This window comes from Sceloporus occidentalis, unplaced genomic scaffold (genome assembly GCF_023333645.1).
Source record: "Sceloporus occidentalis isolate IW3139 unplaced genomic scaffold, rSceOcc1.0.p SCAF_16, whole genome shotgun sequence".
Lineage (NCBI taxonomy): Eukaryota > Metazoa > Chordata > Lepidosauria > Squamata > Phrynosomatidae > Sceloporus > Sceloporus occidentalis.
In genome coordinates, this window is record NW_028316996.1 from 6,828,297 (window position 1) to 6,842,391 (window position 14,095).

Sequence of the window (14,095 nt, forward strand, 5' to 3'; positions counted from 1 at the left end):
CGGTGGAGCACATGCTTCGGTGGAACGGATGTTGCGGTGGAGCGGATGTTGCGGTGGAATGAATGCTGTGGTGGAGCGCATGCTGCGGTGGAATGGATGTTGCGGTGGAGCGCATGCTGCGGTGGGACGGATGCTGTTGTATATACGGGACGTTAAATGTTTTATCATATGTGTGTTTTGTTGACATTTGCGTAACTATTTTATGGACAGCGCACGTGTCTATGAAACCATTATTATGTCCCTGTATTTATACAAAGTTTGCAAAAAGCTTTGTCCCCGTAACAACACTGGACACGAGCTGAGGGGCAGTGGGGCATTCGTGATGTGTACAGAGCTCGTCCCTCTCCAGGGGAGGAGTGCTGGGAGTCGGAGACTTGCAGAGGGGAGGAGTGCTAGGGGAGGAGTGCTGGGAGTCAGAGTTTGCACGGGGAGGAGTGCTGGGAGTTGGAGACTTGCACAGGGGAGGAGTGCTAGGGGAGGAGTGCTGGGAGTTGGAGACTTGCACAGGGGAGGAGTGCTAGGGGAGGAGTGCTGGGAGTTAGAGTTTGCACGGGGAGGAGTGCTGGGAGTCGGAGACTTGCACAGGGGAGGAGTGCTGGGAGTCAGAGACTTGTACAGGGGAGGAGTGCTAGGGGAGGAGTGCTGGGAGTCAGGGTTTGCACGGGGGAGGAGTGCTGGGAGTCGTAGACTTGCACAGGGGAGGAGTGCTGGGAGTGAGTGCCTCGCAGAGGGAGGGGCAGCCCGAGAAAGAGGAGTGCTGCTGGGCGGGGGTCGGTGGTCGTGTCCGCCGCTGGCTTCGGGCTGCTCCTGCTCCCCACAGTGGGCAGTCTCTGGCAGCCCAGCCGTTCACCATGGCGGCTGCCGTGGAAGTGAACGGGAGCACTAGTTGCAGCGGGAGCAGCGACACCTCGAGCACCGGGGAGGAGGAGAGGATGAGGCGCCTTTTTCAGACCTGTGACGGGGACGGGGACGGTTATATCAGCAGGTAAGCGGCGGAGCCCCTGGGTGCGGGGATGGGCTGCAGAACTTCCCAAGTCCCGGATAAATAGTTTGCTGCGGGGGGTGAAGCGGGCCAGCCCTGGGGGTCCACCCTCCTTACAGCCCCCTTCACGCCACCTCCAGTGACCGGCTGCGGAGTAGGGGCCGAGGGCGTGCGGTGAGCGCCGTGTGTCACCCGCTGCTTGGTCACCCCACAGAGTGGCATCCAGTCTGCCCCAGCGGCTCCACTCCCCTGCAGTTACTCGAGATATGTGTGATGAGAGTTGGGCGCCTGTGACAGCTTGGAAGCCGCTTCCCCATTCAGTGTCCCCGGTGGCAAGTCCCCAAAAGGGGCCTATAACGCATTGTGGCAGGGCATAACCCCTCTGTTACTGCTGTTATCCCCCAGTAGAGATGGGGTAACAGCGAGGACACCATCGCCAAGAGGAAACCCTACGTGCACTCCTGCGGAGAAAGCACGTTACGTTTATTTATATAGCGCCAGCAGATTCCGTAGCGCTGTTACATTAAGGGTCAGCAAAAAAAAAAAAAGATAAACCAAAAAATGACAATAAAATACCATATATTGCATTTTATAAAGTGTTCCGTCTGTGCACAAAGAGTATTATTTTTGGTTTGTTGATAGGTTGCGGTCTATGTGCCGCACAGTCATCGCACTCCTACGGCTGGAATTTGGAGGGTTTTGCCTGAAAGTTTATTTATTCTGATTTGTTTATTTATAAGTTTCCATACATAGCCGGAAGCATAAAAAAGTCCGTTATTGAAAGTCTGTTTCATTTGTATGGCGGCTTTGGGACTCTGAACATGCATGTTCACTTAAAAAACAAAACAAAAAAAACAACCTGAAAGTCACCTTTCATCGGTTGCGTCAAGCTGTGAATTTATATTTTTAGTATTCTGTTTAATGAAAGATTCTGCGTGATCTAAAACCAAACTTTGTATTCGACAAATTCCATTGAATCTCTTCACTTTGGTCTGCTATGTCTTAATCTATTTCTCAGTGAGTTCCTTCCGATGTAATTAATACATGCTATATATTGTATATGTACAGTTGTATGTAAACCTTTTGGAAATGCCTGGATTTCTGCACCATGTAAACTGTGTAGGGTGGAAAAAAACATGTGAACCTGTAGGCTAATGACTTCTTCAAAGGCTGATTGGAGTCAGGAGTTGGCTAACATGGAGTCCAGTCAACGAGATGAGATTGGAGAGACATTGGTCAGAGCCACGGACAAAAGAGATCTCTAAAGACATAAGTTACAAAATTGTTGGGACTGTTCAGCACCGTTGCTACTCTCTTTAGGGTGACCTGCAAGAGCATGGCACAAAATGCTCTGTTAAGAAGTATCCTAGAGTGTCAGCTAAAGACATCACTGGTGACTAGTCAACCATACGTACACTAACGAACAAGAATGATGTTCATGGGAGGACACCATGGAGGAAGCCCATTGCTGGATGTTCTACAACCCTACTGGCATTATATTCTGTGGACAGATGAAACCTAACTTGAGTTGTTAGGCCCACACAACACTATGCGTGTGGAGGAGGCACAGTCTGACCGTTGTGCGGTTTTGATCCATAACTATAGGAAAGGGTTCACATACTTTTTCCCCACAACTATAATTTGCAAGGTAAACATTTAGATTTAAATTATGAGAATGATAAAAAAAAAACAACTTTTCTTGATGTTGGTCTTAGGGTACCACCAGTACTTGGAGCGTGATAGTTGGATCCATCACTCGAGAGAGAGAATTCATGATTTATAGCTTTCCAGTGTGCACCATACGCTGGATAAGGTCTGGTGCAGTAGAGCATTGTTCCTTTAGAAATATCATTGTTTCATTTTGTTTGTGACTGCCACAATCTAGGCTTTTGTCCCACATGGTGAAATAGTTTGGCTAAAGATACATTACATTTGGTACTTGCCACCAGAAGGGGTTTTGTAGCGTCACACGTGTGTGAAGTCCCTTGATGTCTTCTATTTACATCATTATATATTTTCTTGGCGTGTTTATAGGGTGTTCAGTTAATACGGCCTGTCACCTATTCCGCAGAAAACACCTGTAACTGTGTTGTGGAATAATAATGACCTTGGGTTATTTGTTTTGCCTTGCTGACCACGTCAGATGACTATTCCTCTCACCTTTACATCCCACATTTATAATCATAAGATGTTAAGATGCCAAAATAGGAAATATATATTTATTTAGCATCTTCACGTTAGAATTGGCAGCCTAGCACCCTATACCAGGGAAAACGCCACACAACTATTTAACTGCTTAAAACAGGAAAAACACACTGTAGACATTTCGAAGGAATTGTAGTGTCAAATATTTGACACCTTTTTATATTCGCCAAGATAAAGATGTGTAAAATATTTTATCTGAAAAAATCTGCATTACTGCTCTTTTAAATCATATTAGGGATTATGAAGGTGGTAAGGGGGGCAGAGCCGCTTTGACGTGAAGATTTAAGGAGGACAGTAGAAACATGACTGCATCAATAAGAAAAAATGTTCACTTGGGGGAATAGTGAAACACAGTAACTTTTCTTCTTTTTTTCAGTTAAATGCAAATTATTAGGTGTAGAAAAATACTAGTCTTTACTTTTTGTTACTTTTTTTCCAGCCTATTGAAGATTTACATCATAACATCCCTTAACAATTCAGACCATTGTGTTGTTTTTTTTTCTTTTATAAAGAATATGGAAAAGCAATCGAGCTTTGATTATATGTTGTCTTACCACACACAGTTTGCTTTTCTTTGTCTGAATTTTTATGTAGATAAGGAAGCTGTCAAGCATTTGTGCGTCTTGAAATTGCATGTCTTTTTTTTGTAATCGCTTGATAGATTTATATAGCATTCAAAATGTGAAGTAATAACTGGACTAGCCAAAGGTCTGCTTTGCTACATTTTTGCAAACCACTTGAGTTGTATGATCATCGTCCAAAGCTCTGTTTTATGTTATCCAGTACTAGGAATGTCCATCTGATGTAATGTCTTTGGCCTTCGCGAGCTGATAAGTGGATTCATCTCATGGAGTTTTCTTGATATATTTATGCTTTTGTATGCTGCAGACTTTTTTTTTTTTTGTTGAAGACACTTTACTGAAAAATATATATCCAAATATTCCAAAGCTTATGTTACTTAACAGTATGTGTATGCTTTAAACTGGGGCTATTCACTTTCACTTACCAGGTTTCCTTAGTATTATGAGGATCTTATTCTACAAGAGCTGAACTACTCTTGAAAGCTCGCTATGTTAAAGGGACAGTCTCTGCCACAAACAGCCTTACCAAACATGAATGCTGCTCCGTGCAGCCAACTGTTAAGGAAAGTCCTCTAGTTGATTTCAGTGCGCAGGAATCTTCTTTGACCCCCCTAGAAATTTTTCTCCAGTGTACTACAGCTATCCAAGAGTAAGTTAAAGGCTTTAGCATAAAAGTATTTTTCTGTTACACTCCCTCTGTGTATTTCTCTTGTATTTACAACAGGAAAATGTCCTATTATCTAATCCAGAACTGTTCATTCTTTTTTTACAATGTGTGAAGGTGTTGGTCTGAGGTGCGCGTTCAAAAGACCAATCCTTGCTGGCAGCATTGGGAGCCAGGTGTCCGTTCTCCATGGGTGTTGCTTACCTGGCTCAGGTATAAAATCTCTCCCAGTGGCCTCAGTAGGTTGCTCATTGATGTTGCTTGTTCCTGATCCGTTGATCTGACCTCCTCATATCTATCTTGGGCTGGTAACCGGTTATCCTTTAACGTTGGCATTGTAAGGCTACTACAGATTATCTGATTTGCTCTCAGCCTGTTTCTGATTTTTTTTGCTGTTTGATGTCTTGCTTGTTCCTAGCTACCCCGTTTGGTTATTGATTCAGTTTATCAGTCGTCTGATCCCCTGATTTGACCCACCCTGTTCCTGACTACTGATGTTCTCTTGTGGACTAGTCCCCTGGTTATAGTCCATTGTCGTTGGCTTCACCGTGCTCACGTCTTCCATTAACCAACACACCTTGAAAATTCCAATTGCTTTCAGACTGTTTCCAGTTACGTGTCTCAATGTTTTTTGAATTATATACTAAATTTGCCTACTGATGACCATGTACAGACTCTTTTCCCGTCCCTGCTTATGGTTGTTGTCTGTAGATGGTGTTGCAGGTTTTCATTGGCTGAAGCTGCCTCAATTGCAAATCTTTATTTTCCAGTTACAAAGTAACAGACTCCTTTGAGAACTTTTTGAGAAACGTGTATTCCGCACCGGTTGAATCTGTTTCTTTCACGTATTAGATAAATCCCGGCTGTAGTATGTGTTTCCTGCACAAATATCGCTAGTTACTGTAACAGCTGTGCAGTTGACTATTGGAATATTGAGTCACTGGCAAGGTGCCTTACTTCTGAACACATGCACGGTTCTTCAGTCTCTTCAAGTGAAGCTCTCATTGGTGACACATTAAATAAATAAGCTTAGAGCATGTAAAACGAGTTTCTATTTCAATCCATAATCATCCAGTGTCCTCTAGACGTTGTTTAAAGATGTCCATTTACAAGAGCATGAAGTTAGTGTTTTCCCTCCCTGATATTTATACATCTGTGGTGCCAGATTACGTGGTATGTATTTAGCATTTGGCACCGGTGATAGCAATCATCACAGGACGAACATTATTTGGTACCAGAAAAAAAAATAGCCAGCAAGATCTTGTGAAAGAATTAAGAAGTTTGTATGTCCTAAAAAAATTATGAAAAACTCCTCCTCCTCATACGTGATGTACACACATTCAAACATACATTCCAGGAAAATCACCGAGAAAACATCATTCGTTTTACTTTATGGCCTCTCAAACTTAGTGCCTTCAATGTTTGTTAAAGGTGCTGCTCGATTAACATCTCTAGTATGCGACGCAAGCAACATTTAGTGGGCCTGTCATTTTTGAATTTCTCTGAAGGTTTAGTATAGAAACACAAAGTTTTTAAGGTTCTATGGCAACAATCTATTAGTGTCTGTTTTTTAAGGCAAACTAGGCTGCCAGCGCTTTGAAAAAGGGGTCATAACTGCATTTTATTTTTCACACTATGCTTTGCTATGCAAAATGGTAAGTCGTTGCGGACAGGTGAGGCTGCAAGACGGTGTTGTGTTTGCATTTTTCACAGCCTAAAACAATGACCTTTTCAGTTCCAAAATTAAAGCTTCCATATTGGTGCAAATGTATATTTTCCAAAAGCTTGCTTGATATTCCTTAATAATTTCAAATTAAAAACATTAAAATTATATTAAAACCAGGAACAAGTGCCCATCACTTTTAAACTAGCTTGTGCATATTCAGTATTCCCCTGCGGAATAGAAACGAAGATACCTGATGGGAAAAAGCATCTGGGTCAAGTTTAATAGAATCATTTTTTGATCTGTGAAGTCTTAATCTGCTATTTAGCAGAAATGAATGCCCAAGGATATTCCATTTTTTTTGTTATGCACCAAGATTTCCCTGTGTACATTTTGATTAAATTCCTTTTGGAATGTGTGCCACATCAAAGAGTGCTTTCTAACTTCATTAAAATGCAGTTAGAGCTCTGTATCAAAAGGAATTCAAGAATGCTTATGATATGGATAAAACTAAGACTAGATGTGCCTATTGGTTTTATATTTGTTTCTTGCGCAATACCACCAATTCGTGACATCACCAATTACACTAGTTTCCTCCTCCTCCTCTGCCTTCTTCGGCGGAAGGTAATGTACCCAAGAATGCTTTCTCGCATGCCTTTGAAGTTAGTGGGAGTTTCACACTCATATTTTTATCGCAATTATAGTATATTGGGATATTTCAGACATTTCCTTTTAAATGAAAAGTTCTGTGATTTAGATCAATGCTTCTTAATAAACAATATTTCCTTTATCATACCACTTGTATTTCTGAACTTTCACAAAATGTCAACATTTTAGCAGAGGTAAAAGCCCACTATTTAAGTTCTAACCTCCATCTAGGGTGCACTAAAGGTTCTGTCTTCACCAATAAGTAAAACAAGGTTCAGCCTATGTTTTTGAGCTATACATTTCCATACAAATGCTATGTGACCTGTCCTTTACACATGACAGCTCTACTCTAAAACCAGACTGCTATTCATAATTCATGTTTTATCGAAGTAAATCTTTTCATGCTATTCAGTGCTCCTTTTCCCCAAAAGCAGTGTAACACCGCTGTGTTTTGTGCCTGCCCTTGTGTTCTTTTCAACCTGTTTGATGAAGTGTGATAGAAAAGGCTTTCATGTGCTACCCTCATGGCGCTCTGTTTGTTTGGGTTTGGATGGATTTTCGAGAGTTAAGGCTGGTTACTATTGCATGTATATAGGTGTGCAGTCAAGGGTACAATCAAGCAAGAAAGACAAAAAAATTATCTTTGTAACGTGGATTTCTGTTCTTTTGGAATGTTATTTTATTTTGTTACGCCCAGATTTTATTTTTTTCATTTATAGTTTTTCTTATATTTTAGCCATTTACTCTTTTGAATGCCAGAAGAAAGACCTCACCTTTTAAGTGCCCAATAAATCAATGGCTATACATTACTGCATAATGTTATTGAATATTTTATACATCTGAATAATCTTTTAGAATTTTAAAGAAACACAATGTGATTCGTTAATCCTTCGACGATACTGAAATTATAAAAAAAAAAAAAAATCTTGCTTGTAGATGTTGTCAAAGATCGTACATACTAGTGAGCCACAAACATAGGCTCGTTGGGTGGAGCAGAGCTTCTTTAAAATAACAGGATGTGCTGCTGCAGTAGAAGTGAAGCCAGGCCTAGCAGTTGGAAATCTTTAATCCTTGTCCCATATCGTGGAATTGTTAGAAAATTGGGGTCTTCATGGGTCGGCCCCAGGGAGTTATTTTGACAGCACTACACACGTTCTACAGGACAGGGTTTAACCATCGGTATGTGCAAACGGGGAAAAGAAAAAAAGTCGGAGCGCTAAGCTAGTCTCAGGCTCAAATAATACAAAAGTGTAAAATGAGGCCTACCAAACTGGTGTGAGCATGGTGCAAATACAGTGTATCAGCTGTACAATGTATACAGCGTATACAAAAAACAAAGGTTTTGGTAGCAGTATAAACTGCTTTGTGTGCCCACTATGTAGGAGGTGAGAGTAGGTTCTCACCAGTGTTCCCTCTAAGCTGTGCCCTTGTGCGCGCGCACATAGCTTTCAGAGAGAGCGCACACGAACAAAAATTGTGCGCACAAGCAGTAGCGTACCGAAGGGGGGGGGGGGGCGGTCCGCTACCGGTTGTGTGCACAGCACCCCTCCAGAGACGGACAGTAATGTCCACCGCTAGAGGAGCAAGCTCGGTTGGGGAGATCAAGGATCTCCCTCCAACCGGCTTAAAATCAATCAAGGGACCTCCGATCCTGCTCCCTTGCGATGCGGGCGGCAACTGATGCTGTGCGTCGGGATTTGATGTCACATCCCCGCGCACAGCACTGAAGCCACGCCCACCGTCTTTACTGCACCGGAAGGAGAGGACACAGAAGAGGAAGAACGAAGAGGAGGAAAAGTGACAGAGAAAACACTCTGTGAGAGTGAATTAGTAAGTGTGTGAGAGTGATGGGTGTTATGTTGTAGTTTAAACTGAATGTTTGTGAATGAGTGTGTGTGTGATAGCATGGATGTGTAAGTGTGTGTGGGAATAGCATGGCATAGGGAGGCTGTAATCATATTCCTATCATGCTCAGATTCCAGCATGTACTGGCTGCCTGGGCATGATAGGAGTGAGATTGCTGGTAGCAATTATATATTTTTTTTGTTAAATTTTGGTGTGTTAACCACACCTTTATTAAAAGTAAGTAACACACCAAAATTGGACAGAAAAATTCGATATATATATATATATATAATATATATATATATATATATATATATATTGTTATCGAATTTTTCTGTCCAATTTTGGTGCGTTAACCATACCTTTATTAAAAGTAAGTAACACACCAAAATTGGACAGAAAAATTCGATAACAATATATATATATATATATATATATATATATATATATATATATATATATATATATATATATATATATGATTAACAGCAATCCCACTCCTATCATGCCCAAGCAACCAGTACATGCTAGAACCTGGGCATGATGGGAGTGTGATTGCTGTTAATCATATATATATATATATATATATATATATATATGTGTGTATATATATATTGTTATTGATTTTTTTGTCTAATTTTGGTTTTACTTTTAATAAGTGTTTTTTTATTTTTGTTTTTAAAGGTGTGTGGGGGGGGTCATTTTCAGTTTCAGTCAAATGAATGCAAAATTTTCAGGTCCAGAATTTTCATTTCGGTGCATCCCTATATAGATATATATAGTGTATATATAATATATAATACATATATATATATATATGTGTGTATATATAGATACTAGGCCAGACACTAAAGTGGTAGGCCTACACCACATCAATGTCTGCCTCAGTATATAGTGATTGGGGTTATGTTGTACCACCGTCAATGTCTGCCTTAGTAAATAATGATAACAGTTATGCTGTACCCCTGTCATTGTTTGCCTAACGATAGAAGCTATGCAGTTTTAAAGTGTGTGTGTGGGGGTCCCACGTACAGGATCCGCCCCAGGTGCCAAATACTCTAGGTACGCCCCTGCGCACAACAGTTTTTCCCAATTTTTTTTTTATCCTTTATGCGGCCTGGAGCCTCCGCTCGTGATCCGCTCATAATTTACTTATGCAGTGAGAATTTCACCTTTAAAAAAACATTACAGTAAGTAATACTGTTGTGTAACTAATACTACATTATCACACAAAAATGTAGTATTATTAACCATGAGCGAGCTGTTCCAAAAATATAGAATAACAATTTAAATTTAACGTTTGCCGAAGCATATTGTGCGCACAAAATTTTGGCTCTGGGAAATTTTCTGCACACATCACCTAAGAAAAATTAGAGGGAACATTGGTTCTCACCCTATTGAGAGTGTGCCTTGATGTGGCGGGTGAGCTTAATTATGCTTTGGCCAATTCATTTAACCAAAACCTCTCATTTATATTATGTTAAATATTTGTTGCCAACTTTATTAGGGTGAGAAGCGCAGACAGTTTGTTTTTTGTTTAACCATCAGTATACCTGGGAATGATGGCCCCCAGAGCTTTTCCTTTCCTCCTCCTTTTAGGGGATGGGAGGGTGATGGTGAGGAACATATCCATTCATTCTGATAAAACCCAAATGTACAGATTATATTGTTTGCCAAGTTTTTTTTTCTTTAATTCTACTTTCTTTAATAATTATTGTTTACCTTCACGGCTCTGAAGGTTCCCATGTGTCAGGTGAGATTAAACTTACCTGCTTGTTTCCTATAACTCTGGTACTGGGACATGCCTTATCGGATAACATGTGTAAGGCTTCCCTGTAGGTAAACCACATTGAGTTGGCACCAGTCTCTAACTCAGGAGTTCTCATACTGCCTTACTAAGTGTCTTTGGTGGCCTTCACAACTAGGACTGGATACAGGGACAGCCTGGCTCTGGGAGCAATTGCCCCATGCTCTTCCAAAATTCTTCAAACAAGGCCGACTTGGACCGGCCCACTTGCCGAGGTAAGAGCATAATGGGATCACGTAACATGACCTTACAAAACACCGTGGTAAAAGCATGGTCGCTTGTACAAGCAGCCATAAGAAAGAGCTCCAGGCAAGGTATGTGCGTGATTGATAAAGTGATGGAGTATGTTTTACTGTGTGTATGTGATGGGCCCGGGTGGAGTATTCTGCTACCCTGGTTGTATGTTTTGGTGTGTAAAACACGGGTAGCTAGTGAGAGCTGCATTTAATTTACAGCTTCATAGCGGCTATTTAGCTTTGTTTTATTATTTTAGAGATCAGTGAGAAAGCGTTTTTCACTGTTCTCTCACAAGAGGAGATGATGTCCTAATTGATGATTGATCCATTAGTGGTAGTTATCTATAATTTGCAGTACATGTTGTGCTGGTGGGTGACATTTGGGCTTGCAACTCCATCATAAATCACGCCTTAAGTGCAAAGAGACAGAAATTTACACAACAGGGATAGACAAAGTGTCTGTCCAAGGACACCAGTGTCCATGGCAAGGTTTGTAAAGGTCCATAGTAGAACATCAGTAAATTGTCCACCATGAACAATGTTGGTGCCTACCCGTACAACCTACTAAACCTGTAGGACGTTCGTGCAGATTCAACAACAACAAAAGTTTTATTTTTTTTTATTGGTGATATTGCAAACTCGCCAGTATTGCTAATGGTCAGCATTGTGGGAGTGACTGCATTTTATGCATCTCCTTCTTAGTGTTTTTTGGTTGTACAGCAACCTTTTCATGACATTAATGATTGTAGCTAGCCTGGAACCTCTGTGATCCGTGTCTTCCCTGTTATGGCTGTGTATTCAAGCATTTGCACTTGAGCATACACTTTACAACCCACATCAAGCCATGTCTTTCTAAGCGGATTTACTGTTGATGAACCTTGTATTTTTTTATTTATTACTACAAGTAAATGCTGTCTGTTTTTTCATGTACTAAATTGTACCATCATACACACTGCAGTTATACACAGGATTTGGTATATGCCCTTCCATTAAGTTAACTGCACGTGGCCTCTCATGGAACCTTTACCTTGAGTTTGTTCTTCCACCAATCCTAGCAACTTTAAAATGTCAGGACCATGGGTCTCAACCTCCACCAATGCTGGATCTGTCCTGTACAATCCCAAGTTGTAATGTCCACGAACAAATGTGTTAATGTCAAGCCCAATTCAAAGAGCTCAACGCCACACCTGTGCAATCAGGATGTATCACTGATAACAGCTTGCATCATGATGCCTGTATTTTGCTTAGTTGTTCTCCTCCTCCAATGCTTGCAATTCTACTTTTCCCAGGGGTTTGGACCTACCGTACTTTCTCCTGTTCCTCTTGGTGTCTTCAACCAGATTATTGACCTTTTGCCTTTTTTCATCAGCCCCAAACTTTTGCTGTCAGTCCTGACCCTTGGACTGTGCTTGCCCTTGCATGTGGACTGTGTTTGCACTCGCATGTGGATTGCTTTAGATTTGCCCCTGTACGGTCATCTGCTACCCAAGAGGTTGTTTCCAATGTTGACTGGCTGTGCATGGAATAATGTAGATTGAATGAAGACTTTCCCATAAAAAAGAATACACAGAGCTCCCGGCATCAACTGTTACTAAAGAGGTGAAATGTACTTAGGCTGGAATTGGAATTCAGCTTTAAAGAGGCTTGTGGCAAGGCACTAAGTAAGATGACCTAGTTTGTCATGGTAGATTATGTTTAATGGGGAACTATATTTTATCTTTTCTCCCCAGAACCTCTTTGCAGGTACAGGGCATCTGGGATAGGAGATAATATAAATGCGACAAATCCACACCATTTCTAATAACTTTTTTGGCACTGACCTCATCCATAGTTATATTTAGCTTGTATGTACAGGGAACTAAGCGGCTTACTCTAGAGCAGTATTAGCACATCTGCTGTTTTTGGTTAAAGGGAGAACTGTTTTAGCTTTTAGCGCTACTAAATTTGCTTCTTAAAACTTCCTGTAACCGCTACTATTTGTTTTGTAATCCGTGTAATTGTTTTGGAAATATTTAGTCCAAATACACATGTTTATTTTACATAAGGAAAGCTGAGCAATGTGGCAAAGATAGCATATTTTGTAAACTTCTCCTCATTTTGTCACCCAAACCTCACATAAATGCCCAATAACGGCACGGTAGTTCACAGTATAGGGGATATACCGTATTTTTCGCTCCATAAGACGCAGTTTTTTTCCTCCCAAAGTAGGATGAAAAATCAGCCGCGTCTTATGGAGCGAAGATGCACGCACGCAGGGAGGGAGGGAGGGGGGGGGGCAACGATATACCGTATTTATCGGCGTATAACACGCACTTTTTTAACTAAAATCCGGAGCTTAAACCCTACCTGCGTGTTATACGCCGATAAATCCGGGGTCGCAACTGAGGCAGGCGGCGGCGGCCGCCAGCAGAGGAGTCCTGGATTTCTGCCAGTCAGGGGGGCCCAAGGGGTGCCGAGCGGTTGCTGAAGACAACCGCTCGGCAACTCTCGGGCCCCCCTGCCTGACAGATATACAGGAATCCTTTGCTGGCGGCGGCCGCCACCGCCGCCTGCCTCAGCGCTTCAACTCCTGTGTTGGAAGCGTTTGTCTCGGGTGCCGGCGCTTTACGCTGGGCGCCGGCATATGACGTCAGACGCCGGCGCTCAGCAGTGAAGCGCCGGCACCCGAGACAAACGCCTCACGCTTCCAACACAGGAGTTTAAGGTAAGTGACCGGGGCGGGGGGGGGATCCTGAGAAGGGGGGGGTTAGGGAGTTAGAGGGGAGATCCTGAGAAGGGGGGGTTAGGGAGTTAGAGGGGAGATCCTGAGAAGGGGGGGTTAGGGAGGGAGGTCTTACTGTGTGTGTCTTACTGTGTGTGTGTGTCTCACTGTGTCTGTGTGTGTCTTACTGTGTCTGTCTTACTGTGTGTGTCTTACTGTGTTCATAGCTTATTCAGTTATTGTAATAAATATTTTAGCCCATTTTTTAGCTCAAAATATTTTTTCCTTTTTTTTCTCCTCTAAAATCTAGGTGCGTCTTATCAGCAGGTGCGTCTTATAGAGCGAAAAATACGGTAACTTTAATGTGTGAGAATAATGATACACACAGATTGACCACAGCTGGAAAAGAACAGCGTATCCAATTCAATTCTTTAGGCACGCAGTAGTGTATTAGATCTCTATACCCTTCAGGTTAAGCTGCTATTATATGCAAACCATTAGAGACTCATTGAGGAGCTCCTCTTACATTTAGAACAGTAATACGGGTCATAAATTGCGCTTTTTTAAGAATAAAAGAACAGCCTCTTTTTACCTTGTATCCCTCTTTAAGGAACGCGCTTAATTTTAGCCTGATCTAGACGTATGTATTTGTGTGGTTGGATATTGTATTGGTTCTTTTAAAAATGTATATATGTTTTTAGTTAACAAGTTGAACTTGGTGGATGAACTTGTGTTGAACCAGTCCTCGGTTCTTTGCTACGAC

General features: G+C 41.7%; 1 protein-coding gene across 1 annotated transcript in view; it reads left to right on the forward strand.

Annotated features, from left to right (window-relative positions):
• The first annotated feature begins 851 nt into the window (after nt 1–851).
• Nucleotides 852–14,095, forward strand: part of LOC149302976 (colorectal mutant cancer protein-like) — a 133,241-nt gene continuing 119,997 nt past the window's right edge. Inside the window, exon 1 of the mRNA XM_089481729.1 lies at nt 852–985. Coding sequence (XP_089337855.1) covers nt 852–985 — 134 coding nt within the window. The remainder of the gene's footprint in view (nt 986–14,095) is intronic.